The sequence below is a fragment of the Mycena indigotica genome (genome assembly GCF_014461135.1).
Source record: "Mycena indigotica strain 171206Taipei chromosome Unknown Mind.scaff0008, whole genome shotgun sequence".
Lineage (NCBI taxonomy): Eukaryota > Fungi > Basidiomycota > Agaricomycetes > Agaricales > Mycenaceae > Mycena > Mycena indigotica.
Window position 1 is genome coordinate 4503731 of NW_023503007.1, and position 16296 is coordinate 4520026.

The 16296-nt window shown below is 54.3% G+C and overlaps 3 protein-coding genes across 3 annotated transcripts; all 3 read right to left on the minus strand.

Annotated features, from left to right (window-relative positions):
• Positions 1–1396: 1396 nt before the first annotated feature.
• On the minus strand, positions 1397–3845 carry MIND_00983300 (F-box domain-containing protein; the record flags this gene model as incomplete). The annotated part of the gene is made up of 8 exons (XM_037366442.1): positions 3662–3845; positions 3307–3614; positions 3069–3254; positions 2930–3018; positions 2761–2879; positions 1977–2710; positions 1711–1931; positions 1397–1667 (listed from the first exon to the last, which is right to left on the minus strand). Exons 1-8 carry the CDS (start codon positions 3723–3725, stop codon positions 1397–1399), a joined length of 1992 nt encoding a protein of 663 aa, XP_037217854.1. The 5' UTR covers positions 3726–3845.
• Positions 3846–4092: 247 nt separating this feature from the next.
• MIND_00983400 (Carbohydrate esterase family 15 protein) lies at positions 4093–6394 on the minus strand (the record flags this gene model as incomplete). The annotated part of the gene is made up of 16 exons (XM_037366443.1): positions 4093–4110; positions 4161–4201; positions 4251–4420; positions 4470–4918; positions 4964–4984; positions 5035–5063; positions 5114–5156; positions 5206–5276; positions 5329–5371; positions 5422–5484; positions 5535–5601; positions 5655–5825; positions 5875–5952; positions 5994–6055; positions 6120–6128; positions 6173–6394. The coding sequence occupies 16 exons, from the start codon at positions 6392–6394 to the stop codon at positions 4093–4095; spliced, it is 1557 nt and encodes a 518-aa protein (XP_037217855.1).
• A 1805-nt stretch (positions 6395–8199) lies between these two features.
• MIND_00983500 (Carbohydrate esterase family 15 protein) lies at positions 8200–10006 on the minus strand (the record flags this gene model as incomplete). Its single annotated transcript, XM_037366444.1, has 13 exons — positions 8200–8217; positions 8264–8304; positions 8356–8561; positions 8610–8772; positions 8822–9107; positions 9159–9179; positions 9235–9263; positions 9312–9354; positions 9405–9475; positions 9522–9564; positions 9614–9676; positions 9748–9790; positions 9840–10006. The coding sequence occupies 13 exons, from the start codon at positions 10004–10006 to the stop codon at positions 8200–8202; spliced, it is 1194 nt and encodes a 397-aa protein (XP_037217856.1).
• Positions 10007–16296: the final 6290 nt, after the last annotated feature.

Consider the following 16296-nt stretch of genomic DNA (forward strand, 5'->3'; position numbering starts at 1 on the left):
TGGTTTTGTGTCGGATTTTGTCTTGATCTTTTTTTTTTTTTTTTTTTTGATTGCACAAGTATTATGCAAGTATTATGTATGGTGTACCAAGTAGTAGACGCGAATGTGAGTTGACAAGTCGAATAAACTATCGTTAGCGCCGGCAAGCGGCGGTCCCCGACTCTCAAGCTCAAGAAACAAAACTTCGCATTGAGCTCGTGAGTCGTAGCCAGTCCTAAAAGTACACATTTATTCAACAAGAAGCCATATAGGTGCATTTGCCATAGATATTGTTCTACGAGCGGATGCTCAGATATATGGTAGCGGGCAAGGGGGGCGCAAGGTGGAAATTACATACATAGGACATATGAAAGGCCTCCTAAGGCCTCCTAAGTACCTCTTGAAGCATCCCTACACCAAACACAAAAGTTTTTTTTTCTAGGCTCTGGACCCCCCTGCCCCATAGCCGTGATAGGCATCTTGCGCCCCCCTTGGTAGCGGGTGCTAAAAATAATTGGGTTTTGTAGGAACACAACGGGTAGGCTTTCTGGTGCAAATTCCAAGTGGTTGCAGAAGTAAATCTTCAGACAAAGAAACAGACAGAAAGCAATCGAAGGTCTCATCTGAGTATATACGAGAGTAGTGGGACTGGGACTGGGACAATGGGACTCGAGTCCCACTTTTCCCAGTCCCAGTCCCATCCCCGAGGGCCCGGAGTGGGACTCAGTGAATCAATATCATCCGCGTTGAGGGATCGAGACATGTCGCATCACGTCGGTTGCGGCGCCGGCCGCGACGGCCGGGGTTTTCCACCCCGGACCCCGACCAGGGCCTTGCCCTGGACCCACCCTGCCGGGGGCTTCCGCTCGCCGCGTGGCCCGCTGCGCGGAGCGTGGGGTCCATTTCCGGCGTGTTTCATCCTCTTTTGGATGGAAGCATGCAGAGTGGCGGCGCCGGCCGCGACGGCCGGGGTTTTCCACCCCGGACCCCGACTAGGGCTTCGCCCCAGACCCCACGCTGCCGCGGGCTGCCGCTCGCCGCGGAGGCCCACTGCGTGGTGCCTTGTACATCTTTTTTGATTGATTTAAATTTTTGATTGATTCTGATTGTCTTGCTAGTCTTCGGCTAGGTGTTCTCGGCGCCGCGAGAGTGAGACTCACCCCATCAAAGTGGGACTGAGCGCATCAAAGTGGGACTGGGTCCCATTGTGCGAGTCCCAGTCCCACTACTCTCGTCACTCCTCGTCTCATCTGTAGGTGTGACATGATGGCTCAGTGACATCAAGGAGTTAAAGTGACCCGAAATGTATTCAAATGTCTATTCAAATGTGGATCAAAATAGCTAACTGCGTCGTTGGCGTACGGATGGCGATTCCGCCAAACCCTCTCTGTTGACACAGAGTCGGGGATTTATTCTTTCACAGAAACATATCAACCTCTGTCCACTCTGTCTCTGTAACTAAGCCACGCTCCAACAAATGCCGGTCCTGAATATGCGGTACAATAGAACGATGGGACCATAGCTTGACAATCTGGGGCGTATCGTTTGCGCACCGCTTGCACCGCAGCGTGGCCGCATGGAGCCCCTCAACCATGGGAACCGGCCGGCGCCGGCCCGGGCGTGTGTCCGCATCAGGGAGCGCGATGGGCAGGAGATGCTCGCCTTCGAGTGGCGAGTCAATGGCGTGTCTATTACGCTTGAGCACTGATAATGAACGGGATCAGGACTTACTCGGTTGAGAGGTGTCGGGCCTGCGACCGTCTTGTCCTCAGGGTCGCGGGGTACACATCGCACACGTTGCAGAGCCAAATTGACGCGTCGTCGAGGTTTTCTCTGCCCTCCTTGCATTCCCGTCGTCGCGCATCGGCGGCAGCAAGCGGACTAAGCCGCAACCACGCCGGAGTCGCATGCGACACCCACGAGCCGGTGTTTTGTTCGACGTCATGCGCGATCTGCAGAGCCATCAGCCTCGAACAACAACGATAACGCTAACGCACGCATTCGCGCCAGCTCAATGCCTGCCGCCGATTCTTCCCAGACAGCGCCGGACAATTCGCGCACACGAAACGCTCATCCTTCGCTCGCCCGTTCATTTCCTCCAAGGTCACCTCCTCGGGGGCCTGGAAGCCCACCATCCTTGCCAGCGATACGGCGGTCCCCGCTCCGATCGGGCAAAATGTGACTCTCCCGTCGTCCGGCACGGGGCCGTCCGCAGTGTCCTCGGAAACCAGCGGCGGACCGCGACACCAATGAAGCGCCGTGCGTGCCTCCTGCCAGCCGAGCACGGGGAGCGTGTAATAGGCTCCGCGCGGACCCGCCTGGGGTACTTGGAGCACGCTGATGATCCGGTCGAGGGAGGGCGGGGTGGAGGACTCGCCATTCTGAGGCAAGAACGTGAGGAGTTTGGCGTGAATGTCAGACCACATCCGGTCCACAAAGCCCCGCGCGTGGTTGCTTTGGAGGATGGCCACGAGCCGCGGGTCTGTGCGCGTCAGCAGAGCTTCCGAGGGATCGTGCCGCAGCTCGACAAGCGGCGGATAGGCCGAGGCGAAGATATATGGGGGAGGAACCACAAGTTTTGAGGAAGTGGGGGGAGGAGAGTGTAGCGAAAATGAAGCCGAACGGATCGTTTCCAGTCGTTTCTCCGAACGTTGGAGGCGTTCGGCGGCCAGTCGCTCCTCACGGACCTTTAGGGCAGCAGGCATAATGTATGGCCGTGCGAGGTTCCACACTGTCGGTTGTCAATACGGGAAGGGAAACCTTGGGAAAATGACGGCGCACCAGTCGAGGTCAAGCGCGGCTTTCTCCCAAACACGTGGCACTCCCAGATAGCCTCGCTAACAGTCCAATCGTGTGTATCGGAGGCAGAGAAACCCTCCCTACGCAGACGCTTCTGCACGCTATTCTCACATTAGTACACAAAGTCCGGCCTAAGGCGACGCAAACGCACGCTCGGATGATTCTATACCGTCGTGCTTCGGCTTTTGCTGTCTGCGCCTCCTTGTGACCTTGCTCCCACTCCTGGCACATCTTCCCGACCTAAGAAGACATTACTGTGGGCATAGTAGTAGTTGTCGCACCACACTGACCTCTTGTATCTTCGCCATCAGCGTCTCATCCCCACAGCCGGTCGGTTCACTCGGCTGCGAAATGGTGACTTTCAGGACTCTGTGTGATGGGGGCACTGCGCCTCGGCCCTCACATGCCGCGATACATGGCGAGCACAGCCTGCACCAGAGAGAGTAGTCCACGTCGACACCAGGCATGTGGCAGGCCTGCCCGGGACTGTGAGCGAAGCTGCTGGGAACAGGGAAAGCCTCGACGCACTTCACACTCCCGTGGGCCAAATAATAGCGCCGTCCACCGGCGCGCGGAGAATCCCGCTGGACAGCGCGGAATGTGTGGGTCGATCATAAAAGCATTCCGCCATGTCGAGTCGGCAACTGGGGCCAGCAGAAGTTCACGCAGTGATTTGCAGACGCGGGAAAGTTGGACGAGCTCGAGTGGGTGGAGGTGCAACAGGACCTCCAGCAAGACGTCGGTTTGCAGGTCCGGCAGCAGGCTGAGGCTACGGGGGGTGAATTTCGGGCGACTCTTGCGGAGGGTGGCCCAGGTCTCTACGGCGCTGTCGTTTACTAAGGGAACGTCAGCATAAAATAAGAGTCACTGGTGGGCAACGCACTCAGCGCCAAATCGCGGCTCAGGGTCCAGGAATCATGCTCGTTGACGAAGGGCAGCTCGTCCATACAGCGATGGGTCGGTGGCGGCGGCACACAACGACGAATTCCTTTATGAAGGGTCGTCACTGGTGTGTTCTGACTCACACAGCGTCCAGACGGATGTCGTGTCGGTGCCGTCGTTGGCAGAGGAGAAAAAGAGAGTCACTAACACGTCACCGATAATCACATGTCATGACCAATACAATATTTTACTGACGACTGTTCGAGACCTGGTGCAGGCAACTTATTTCATCGGGTTTTCTCTGGCTGTGCTGGATGCATATGATGTACTTTGAAGTCCTTGCTCAAAGTGAGAGAGTTCAAAACTATTTCCATTTTTTTTTTCTCGTGCGTCGCTGACAGAATACAAACATCGTCACCGTAAATATATCCTTTACAGGCATTGCGAATACTACCAGAGGTATGAGCTGACTTAACAACCTTTGTAAAGCATGTACTTACCCATTGGTTCGAGACCGTGCAAACGTAAGGCGACACACACACTGCAAACAGGTCAGTCGAGGAGGGCATGGGCAAACCGCATCGGCTTACCGGTTCCTCCAGTCCAACCCTCGCCACCGCACTGATCCCAATGCTGCTGGGTGCCTCCGGTGCCGGTAGGCGGCTTGCTGGTTGTGGTGGTCGTGCCTCCGCCATTGCCTTGTGTCGTGGTAGTGGTGCCGCCCTGCGCAAGGAGGTTGGCGATAGCAGTGTAAGCCGCCCTAGAGAATGTATTAAAAACGGCAAATTTGGATATGCAGGCAAGCGCACTTGGGTTGCCAGTTCGAGTCGAACAGGAGCGGGTTTGTGGAGGCGCGCCACGAGTCGGTATCGCGGACACCCCAGACAGTGATGGAGACACACTTGGGGACGTTAAGGCACGCCTTGACAACGTTGGTGTAGTCGGCCGCTGGCGCACTGGCGATGTCAAGCTCGGTAATGGCGACATCAACGTTTGCCGCAGCAAGAGCGGTAAGCGCAGCTTGTGCGCCGCTCGAGCCACCAGCACTAAGATGCATCTGGGTGCCGATACCGTCGACAAGCTTAGTTCCACCGGAGTTGAGTTGGTTGACGAGCTTGACGATGCCTGCGACCTTGGCATTATTGGAGTCCAGGTTGTAGTCGTTGATGTACAGCTTGACGCTGGGGTCGACCTGGCGCGCTGTCTGGAACGCGATGGTGAAGACGTTGTTGCCGAGGACTTGTGTCCAGTGCGTGCTCTGAACGAAGGTAAGTGGCAGACACGGAGGTCAATCGGAGTAGACCTTTATCGAGCCGTCTTCGTTCTACAGGCAATGGTCAACAGAAGACAATATTGTTCGGAAGTATGACCCACAATGTGCTCGTTGACAACGTCAACGGCATCTATCCGGCAGAGATGAGTTTCAGAGCGTCGGACAGATAGACGCACATACACATTTTGCCCTTGTACCGTGTCATAACTTGTGTGATGTGGTTCTGGAGCCATAGGTTATTGGCTCGTCAGCAGGCAGTAATGAGGCCTTACTTGCAGCACCGATGTCAACGTCGAAGCATCGTTGATTGCGGTTACCCAAGAGGGCAATTGCTGCGCCCATACTGTCAGATGTGAATTTCGTGGATGATGAATAGTGGAGGAAGAGCTAAGTACCGAAAGTGTGGCCACGGATGAGCTTGTTGTTGGTTTGCGCCCACTATAGTGATCTCAGTCTAGAAGCAAGGAGCCGCAAGAAAGGCCACGCACGTTAACAAGGTAATCGAATTGGCCCCAATTGAATGAGCCGCGCGAAGCTTCAATGGTATCCCACTGTGTCATATAAGCGGGGACAGAAATGGTGTGGGGAAGAGAGAGCGAGCCTTCATCGAGTTTTCAGGGGTGACGCCGCCAAAGTTGGCCTTGGTAATGGCAGCATCTTGAGAAACACTGACCACTACGTCAAGACCCATTCGCAGGCTTTAAGGAACGTGGAGACGGACCTGAGACGACCTTGGTCGGCAGCAACGCCCAGGAAAGCCTTCCCCTTTGCGCGGAACAGGGCGTCGATGCTGGTTGCTGCCTGCCGCTTTTCTTGCTCAACAACTGCGCCAGAGACAAGCGTAATGGCGAGTAAGACCGACGCAAATGACAGCCGCATGTTGGGTAGACCTCTGCACGGCGATGAGTTATCGGGTAGGGCACACTTTATAGCAAACGCACTGGCAAAAGCTCGGTGCGACACGAGATGGCGCGGTTGCTGTGCGGAAACTGGCGCAGTCACGTTGCAGAGATGGGCGGCTGTCAAATGACGAGTTGCCAAGAGTTTTCGGGGGGAAAACCTCCGAGCTCTCCGCGCAGGAGGGCAACGATTCCACTCGCATGAGTCTGCGTAGACACCACGCTGAACCAAGTGGGCCAGTCCGTTAAGCATATGTTGAGTAGCAATCATAATATATGCAGCGCACCTTGGGTCGCTGGAGGCTGAATGAGACGGAAGTTTTCCGGAAGACTGACATACATTCGCACTTCCTTCTTCGGGTGAAATACGGAGATTCACCGTCCCCAAGCCATAGACCGCCTGCCATCTGGACGACGCGGGCCGCTCGAGGATGTGAACGACGTGTTGAAACCCCAGACCATGTTGGCCGGGGCCCCGCAGCCCGTGCTCAGGAACGCTGACACCGGAATCCAGATGATGGTGCAGAGCAATGAGGGTCACGGCGTGACGTCTTGGCATCATTTGAGAAGACCACACAATCACCGCGCAAGACGCGTACGCCCACCTCAACAGCACGGGCCGCGACGGGAAGATTGTATATATAGCGCAGAAATCATCACGACCTCTTCCCTCTTCCACCAGGCCCTATTGAAGGACCAGCTGGCTGCGCCGGATCTGCGCCGGGCCGTGTGCTAATATATTGGTAATTTGTTATTACGTGACGCTCTCCCACGTCAATTTTTTCCCTCCCAACGATGACGACGCTGCCAGCAGTCCCTAACGAGCTCCTCCTCCAGGTCTTCAGCAACCTCTCGAAAGTTGACCTTTGCCATGTCAATCTTTCCTCCCGCCTCTTTTCCTCGCTCGCGCGCGAGTTCCTCTTCACTACTCTAAACTTCAAGCCTTACACCTTCGACAACGAGGCAAGCCTGCTGCGGTGTCCCTCAGCGGAGGACAAGCAGAGACTCCTCCAAAAGCTCGTCTTCTTCCGATCGGATGGGGTAGCTCCCTTTGTCAACTCCGTGTCGGTCAATCGGCTTGAACGCTATCCCGGCTTGCGAGACGCGCCATACAAGTACAGCCCCTTTGAGGCTCCATTCGCCATCGACGAGGACACACACTCCCTCTTGTCCCCCTTCTTTCACAGCATCACCGCCTTCCGGAACTTACGTACCCTCGAAGCTGAGAGGATCACATTCACCCCTATGGCAATCGAAGTGCTCGCCCAACTGCACAATCTCCACACGTTCAAAATCGAGGACTGCGCATTGATACTGCCAGTCGAAATGGCTCCTCCCCTCCCCAAGATCCATATCGTGAATCTCCTGATTCGCAATTGCAGCGGCCCCGAGCGCTGGCTGACGCTGCTGGCTCCCGCCAGGCTTCAGAGAGTCGAGTTCCTCAACATTTCGCTTGTCACCAGTACAGAGCTGATGCAGCTACCCACGTTCCCAAGCGTGACAGCACTCACCATACCACTTAAATATGACCACCTCGCTTCCCTCGTCCCCCTCCTCAATGCTACATTTCCGGCGGTACAATCGCTTCGGGTGGACGGTTATGGCACCACGCCCGCGGTCGCTACATCCACGCACGGTGACCTGATGTTTCGCCAGCTCCAAACCCTCCACGCAGCACGCGAGGTCGCTATGGCCTTTCTTTCGGTGTCCCCGCACCTCAAGGACTTGACAGTGCCTTGGGAAGAGGCCCCAGTGCTGCTCTCATCGCTTGCTGCACTGCACGCCGCCCGACTTTCGACGATCATTGTGTTAAACCTATGGCTAGAGGGCTGCACCAGCGCCACGCTCGCCGCCCTCTTTAGTCATTTTCCAGTGCTGGAATCGTTCGCAGCTTATCTGGCGCCCAACAACGTGCACCGCCGGGAGGACACCGAATCGGTACGGTTTCCTATTCGTCTTCTTTGTGCCTTTTCTCCAAATCAAGCGACTGACGGACCAACAGATGCTGGCGCTGACGAAAGATCTCCCCTTTATCCTTCCACCTACACTTCGCATTGTTTTGCTCCGCTATGTGGACTCAGACGACGATGAATCCGGGGAGGGCCTCGTTATACCGGACATCAGCATGCTTACGGCGCAGTTTCTAACCCGCTGCGCCGCGCTGAGAGCTGTGAGCCTCTCCGTGCCATTCTTTACGCTGGAATGGGACGTATCCGTTGGTCCCGGCACGGCACCCATACAGGCAGAAGACAGATAGACAGATTTCAAGACATGAAAGTGAATTCGAATTTTTTGTAAAAGATTTCGCCACTTGACATAGAACCACCGCCCGAATCCCAGAAAACCCGGACCCGGTTCGCCATCGCGTTACAGACATTGTGAGTACTAATGAGAGGTGAGCCTCAACTCTGAACCAAACGATATTGCTTACGTATGGGTTGAGGACTTGGCAGGTATACGGAGAGACACAAACTGTGCACCAACATCAATCAACATGGCGAAGAGACTTAAAACGCCACTTACCAGTTCCACCTGTCCAACCTTGACCACCGCATTGATCCCAGTGCTGCTGCGTTGCACCACCTGTGCCAGTGGCCGGCTGGCTGGTCGTCGTTGTCGTCCCGCTGCTCTTGCTCGTGGTTGCGCTGGTGGTTGTAGTGGTCCCGCCCTGGGATGTGGTGACAGTCCCACCCTGGTTGAGAAGGCTTGCGATGGCGTTATACGCCGCTCTGTATAGAGTTGAGCGGAAGCCCGGCGAAACAGCAATAGAAACGCACTTGGGCTGCCAGTTGTTGTCGAACAGCAACGGGTTGGTCGACGCGCGCCAGGAGTCGGAGTCGCGGACACCCCAGACGGTGATGGAGACACACTTCGGAACGTTGAGGCAAGCTTGGACAACGTTGGTGTAGTCGTTGGATGGGGCGTTGGCGATGTCAAGCTCTATCAACATCCCTGAGCCAACGTGTGACTTGTCATCGGCAAGACTCACCAGTAATCGCAACATCGACGTTGGCCGCAGCCAGGGCGGTTAGCGCGGCTTGAGCACCACTGGACCCCCCGGAGCTGAGATGCATCTGGGTGCCGATACCATCAACGAGTTTGGTTCCGCCGGAGTTGAGCTGGTTGACCAGCTTGACGATCCCCGCAACCTTGGCGTTGTTTGAATCGAGATTGTAGTCGTTGATGTACAGCTTGACGCTGGGGTCGACCTGGCGCGCTGTTTGGAACGCGATTGTGAAGACGTTGTTGCCGAGGACTTGTGTCCAATGCGTGCTCTAATATGATGTAAGTATGCGGAATGGAGGCCTAAATGGGTATTTGCTCACTTTAATAGAACCATCTTCATTCTAGACGATGATCTCCTGTGAATAAATCTCGAGGCAAAACAAATGACACACGCACGATATGCTCATTCACGACATCGAGGGCATCTAGGCAACATTAAAACGATAAATGACGAATGATGACATGGAACGCACATAATTTTCCCTTGTATCGAGTCATAACTTGAGTAATATGGTTCTATAATATTAGCGTTTAGATTGTTTTCCAGTCTGCGGGGCAGAAAGTACCTGGAGAACCGTCGTTAGTGTTGAGGCATCGTTGATGCTTTGGACCCAAGATGGAAGTTGCTCGGCCCATACTAAGATCTTTTAGTGATATCAACGACGGAAAGCATCGTAGCTCACCAAAGGTATGACCACGAATTAACTTGTTGTTGGTCGTTGCCCACTGTCGGCGTATTAGACGCGGCAGCATGATTAGACCAAGAGCAACATACGTTTACGAGGTAATCAAATGGTGCCCAGTTGAAAGAACCCCGTGAAGCCTCAATGGTATCCCACTAAATAGTCGTTAAGCGTCAAAAAGGCACATGTCGTGCGAACGTGCCTTCATGGAGTTTTCGGGGGTCACACCGCCGAAGTCAGCAGCTGTGATCGCAGCATCTTGGGAAACACTACAAGAGATCCGTGAAGGCACTTGAGGTGTGCAACAGAAAAACACACCTGAGACGACCCTGATCAGCAGCAACTCCGAAGAAAACCTTCCCCTTGGCACGGAACAGTGCATCGATACTCGTAGCCGCTTGGCGCTTGTCCTGCTGCTCCCGCTCGACGACCGCGCCGGAGACGAGAGTGATGGCGAGTAAGACCGACGCGAAGGAAAGCCGCATGTTGGGTAGCCCCTGCGGCGGTACGCAAGGAGCGAGGAATACTTTATAGTGGATGGAGCGGATCTTTCGTGGCCGGTAGAATTTCAGCGCTGGGGAAAGGTCGGCGCCCGAACTCGAGATGGGCTGGGGGAAATTGGCGTTGCCAAGCCCATGACGGGATCGACGGGTGTCAAATCATGAGATGCCAAGACAATCGATGAAAACCGCCGAAGTGAAGGTTAGGTCTGGTTAGGTCGGATGGAAGCAAGGGGTTGGTAATGGAGGCCACCGTGATGTACGCCGCCCGCCTGTCTGTGGAAACAACCGTCAAATTGTGGAAAAACAAAGCGGACACCAGCGCACCCTGTCTACTACCTTTACGGAAATTTCCCGGAAAACAGACGCGATTTAAGGTCTTCTGTCCTCGGGTGCAATAACACCCGGGAGATCGTCCATGGCGCAAAATGAATGCCATTGGCAGCGCGGCAGGAGACGTTGCGGATTTCCCAGTCAGTGACGGACGTATGGCACGTCATGTTGACTTTCAAGTCTGTCCTAGGTAAAGGCCGGGCCCGAAGGCAACGGCTCGAGCACGCGTTGAAGAGATGGTGGGACAGAGAAAGAATGGTCATAGTGTGACAACCATCATGATCATGTGGCACACGTCATGATTACGTTTTGGAATCGTACGATTTCTGCTTCATTCCACGACGTTGAGCAGACACGACACAGCAAAGGCTACCTACCTATGTCTCGACGGTTGGACGACTAGATCTGCTTGTATTGCAGGAGGATGCTCGACCTTCATTCTGATCACATTCTGCCTTTTGGTCCGACACCGGCAACTTATATACTGGTAGCCCTCCCATCCAGCCCGCCAGCATGCCGTCGACCTAGTATTCACCATACCCTGGTCCTTGACTTCACCCTGGTCTCAGGTGGCTATAAGAATGTATTCTGTTAGATAGTATGTGATGCATCGAGCCTCCTCTGCATTTAACGATGAAAACTGCTTTCAAGCTTGTCGTTTCCCTCGCCTCTGTTGCCCGCGCCACCGCATACTTCATCACATTCTGCCCCGATGCTGAGGCTGGGCAAGGCGCTCAGACGGACTGCACCGCGTTCATGAACGAGCCCAGTGGCGGGTGTCGTGCGTCGTCCTTGACCTCTTCGACGATGGATAATTACTGATGTTCTTCATTTGGCAGAGAATCTCCCGTCTGTCATCGCGGCGCAGGCTAGTTCCGTGTCGCAGTCAGGTGTGACATGCACTTACTTTGCGTAAGCCCACTCCTTGTTTGCTTGGGGGCTTGGGCTAATATTCGGGGTTGCAGAGGTGCAAACTGCCAAGGCTCTGCATTCACTACAAATGCAATGGTTATATTTAACCTTGGAAATGATGGGTTTAATGACCGGATTGTGTCGTTCAAGTGTGACTAGTTACTACTCTGGATTTTGTGGAAGTTTTGCACTGTCTTGGTGAATGAATATGTAAGGGCACAAGCTCACTGCCCCCACCCCCCCTCCCAATGCTCCTCTACCACCACATCCCATGATGCTTCGTGATCTCAATCTCCAGCCTCTCTGAGTCTTTATACCTCTCCTCCAGCTCAGCGAACAGCGTGGAATCCTCAATCCATCTGATGATGCTCATTGACGAAATCTCCAGCGCAAACATCCCTTCCGGTGGGCTGGCTGTGCGCTGGTCAACGAAAGCGAATAACATGTCCTTCTGGAATTGCATGTTTGTTATGAACCTGGCACGCCTGAGCTGCCAACGCGCAGTGTTCCTCTGCCCGCACTTATTTATAGCAGGTGATGTCAAACCCTGGGTTCAAGAAACCTTTTTCTTCGCCATTTAAACCTTTTATTCTGGCCCTGGTTGATAAGATAAGACAAGGCGGAGATAAGATGGACGATAAGATGGTGATTGGATCATCAGATGTCAATGTTGATGTTGATTGACAGCGTGGAGTTGGACATGAGGCAGACAGCATGTAAAGGCATAGCTAAAGTATGATGTCATTGCCTCTTGTATTAGGCATGGTAAACACATGGTAGTAGTGTATATAAGTAGAGTAGATTTTGTCTTGTACCCCAGTCTTCAAATTGCATCATCTTTATGATATCTTTTCACAGTGCTTCTTGCTTGCCTTCACTGGCCAACTGACATCCTCTGAATTGGTGTTGTTTGTGACAGGTGATCATTCTTAGCTCAGTCATGGGACTCATAGCGTATCTATAGTATCAAAGAGCTGAAAGTGAGTCTGTAAAACAGATATATATATATATATATATCCATGTGAAGTTTTTCCAAAATGTCAATTTCTGTACCGCTTTTGATCCCATCATTGGTCACATGATGTGAGATCTGATCTTACCGTGAGAATATATTACCTGATATAGTAAGGGAGGGGCAGGGGCCCGGAGGGTTCACCTATATAGCCCACCTACCCCCTCTAAATAGAGGTGGTAAATATATATTTTCCCCCCTCTAAGTAGAGGGGGTAGAGGCAACTGCGGCTGAGCAGCTTAATGTCAGCTAATTAGCAACGCTAATTAGCAATCCATCACCTGTTGCCACAGGTGATTGACGGGCTGTCCGGCGCCAGGCGGAGCATCACCCGCATCAACACCATCATCCAGCGACCCGGCGCGCCAGCGCGACATGTGAGCAACGGGCACCCGGGTACCGGTGCTTGACATCACCCGGTACCCGGAGGTGGCATTCCCAGAGCATCTGTCCCCACTGAGCCGGATGGGTAGGAGAACTCGTCAGCGGGTCGTGGAACCCAACTGAGCTCGTTCACCGGCTGCTCAGAGCGAAACGTCCCCGGCAGATATGGCGTTGCGGAGTTGGCGATGGGGGAAAGACCAGTGGCCTGGTGGCCAGTTGATCCCGAGGTCGACTGTGTGGGCAGTGTGTGGTTGTCGTCGAGAGCGGGGGGCGTGATGGTCGCTTGGTTGTCTGTGGCTGACGCAGCCGTGGGTAGAGATGGCGTTGCTGCTGTTGGCGTGGAGGTAGCGGCGGCGGCACCACTTGTCTCGTCTTCTTCATCTGCCGTGGCTCGCTGCTTGTTCTTCCTCGAGACGCCCTTGTCAGATCGGGGAGCACGCGTCTTCAGCGTTCCTCGTCCATTCTCAGCGCGTTTGGCGTCGTGTTCTGTAACCAAGGCAGAGTGGGCCTTTGCATCCATCTTCACCACTCGGATTGTCCCATCGCACAGCAGCCGATGGAAGCTGCGACACGCTTCCGAGCTCCATACGCTTGGTCGTTTGCGGATGTCGATGTTCTCTGGTACCCCAACCAGTTCCAGCCCAAGGTTCTCCCGGATGTCGATGTCGTAGTTAGCCCACGACATGTCAGTCGCTACTCTTGTAAAGTCCTCTGTAAAATGTTAGATGGTGGTGCTTTGACACCCTCGTTGCTAACGCACCAAGTTTGTCAGAGACCATCCTTGAAATCTCTCCCCGGATGGTGTCAATGGCGTTCTTCTTCACTGGGGTGTCGTCCTCGTCGACGCACCACGCTTCGAATTTGGTGACAAATTCGAGCTCTGTAATCTTCAGTCGTTGAATGAAGAAGGCGAGTGCGTTGCCAGAGCCGAAGGTGTAGGGCAAGACGGGGTCGCGAGGATGACCCTGCGAGCAGACGAAGATGAGGCGGATACCGGTCCGCAAGTACAGCTCGTGGGCCTACCACATATTAGCTGCTGGATGCCAGAGCGCACGGGAGAACTCACCAGTTCTTCAATTTTCCTGATGACCTTCGTGGCATCCCCAACATGGGACCTGTGTGTCTTGCGAATGCCCGTTTTCTCCAATTCCCGCTTCTCTTCCAGCTGCTCCAGTAACCTCTCCTTCTCGTCGTCGTCGATGTTCTCGTAGTCGAAGTCTTCAGCCTCAATGTCCTCCTTGAGCTCTTGATGAAGCGTGCTCAAGTTTTTGGTTAAGCCTAGCAGCAATGACGATGAGACAAAAGGAAGAGGAAAGTATTGCTCACCAGCAGCCTTGGCTTGCAGAGAGCGGTCGTGGATGATAGCGTTCCACAGCTGACCCTTGCGCGTCGTTTTGATGTTGGATTTCGCAATGAGCAGCCCCATGACATCGTCGGGGGACTTCCCAAATTCCGCCGCAATGCGCAAGGCTTCTTGCTTCCGCACCTCGAAATGCGCCTCAATGGCTGCATTGAACGCCTCCTTGCGGGCACGAGCTTGGAGGTGTGCTGCCCCCGTCTCCTGTGCTGTCGCTGTGCTAGCCACGGAGCGACTGCCACGCGCCCGCATCCGGACCGGTTGCGTGGCACGCGTGGGGTTCCTAGTGGCATGGTGGGAGGGGCGGGACTTCGACTTCGATTTGGGCGATGGCATGGGAAGGAAGCAAGAGGCTGTGGTTTATGTCAGCCAGTGTGACCTGGATCAAGAATCAACAACGTGTGGTCAGCAACGGCGTGGTCAGCAACGCGTGATCAGCAACGCGTGATCAGCAACGCGTGATCAGCAACGCGTGATCAGCAACGCGTGATCAGCGACGCGTGGTCAGCAACGCGTGACTAGATGTGTGACCGCCATAGCCAAGACGCTATGATATACCATCAAAATATTCCATGCACAAGATCTTGTTAACCTAGTGGCTAACACGACATGCGCATTTTCTGAATCATACCCTTAGTTGTGCCTGCCACTGGGCTTAACAAGATCTTTTGTTCAACCCTCTCCCTGCACCTTTTTTTTTTTTTCTTGTCAATTCTCTCACTAACTTTGCACACCAATGAATCTCAAAGAAAAAGTGTCCACATTTTTTAACAAATACAAAAAATTATTTCCGACCAATCTGCTCCACATAGCCCTTCCACTTTTCTCCCGTCGCAGTGAGTGAGGGCGAGGAAAAATATCCTGTGAGCTCCTCCTCGTCCTGGAGCTGGCTGGCGTAGCGGTCCGCGTCGCTCCTGGTTCTCATTAAGTCGGTTTCAAAGGCCAATGGTGTCACTTACTTGTTCATGAAGAAACAAGCACTGGCCTTGCCAGTGACCAGGTAGTACACCTTTTCGTCCTTGAGGACGAGTCTGGTGGGCATGGGGATGGAGCGAGAGGGAGAGGACATGTCTGATGACATGCGGGCGGCCGTGGGGTGTGCTGGTTGGTCCAGGAGCCTTGGAGCCGCCAGCCTTGATTCGGAGGGGGACTGAGACGGGTGGGGGTGGGGGTGGGACTTCCTTCGTTGCTGGCCCGGCAGTGGCGGTAGCAGTGTCGGGTGGCAGGAGGTCGCGTACGCCCCGCTTCCAAATGTACTCCGTGAACTCATTGACCGCCCGCAAGTAGCCTCGCCTCTTCTGGTATGAGTTGCCAGAGTATCCAACGGTGAGGGTATGACAATCCTCCCTGGGAGACAAGGTGCTTAGTGAGAAGATACAAGTATTGAGACTCACCAATTGAAGCAAATCTTCCTCTCGCGGGCCTCGAAGGTGATGTAAAAGGTCCCATGGAGGTCCCAGCCTTGAGGCGGAAGATCCCGCTGGTAGATCTCGTCCCGCAAAGCGAGGTATTTGGCCCGGTCCAGCCGAGGCAATGTGTCCGCGAAAGAGGGTGTGGGCAAGGCCTGGCGCAGGGTGTCGAGGTGGAAGGCCATCGCGATAAGTAGCTAGCAAGGAGTGTCACTCAAAGTCACGCCAAGTGAGTCACGCACTGCAATCGATGAATCTTTCAAGTCCATTGTCTGTTAAGTTGGTTCACTCAGCATGTCTGTTAAGTTCACTCGTGGACGGAAACAACCCAGAAAGATCATTGTGTCTGTTAAGTCTTGTGTACGGAAAGCACTGTGAAAGATCGTTGTATGTATAGAGGTATGTACTTTAAGGCTTCTTCAACATTACGCGACCTGTATACGCAGCATTGCACGAGTATCCCAGCTCCTCGCCACAATATAGCGGGGCTCCTCCTCATTCCACCGAGTTCTCAAGTCTTCGTGCACCCCGTCGTTCTCCTCGTTTTCCTCCGCCAGCTGCATGAAAGTCGGCGTGGAACCACGCGAATGCACCGTGTCCCACACCCGCTCGTCGATTTCCTCGTCGTTTGCCTCGTCGTTTGCCTCGTCCATCACCACTACATCTTCTTCTCCCTCCAATGGCGGTAGGAAGAGAGGCTCTCTCTCCTTGACGATGCCGATCCCCTCCCAGAACTTTTTTTGCCTAAGCCGGCGTTGACGACGGGGAGCGACGAGTTGGTGCGGTCGGCGGCAAGGGAGGCGGCGGCGGGGATGGGGATGGCGAGCTAGTTTGCTCGCGCTTGCGTCGCCCGCGTGGTGCCCCGCGT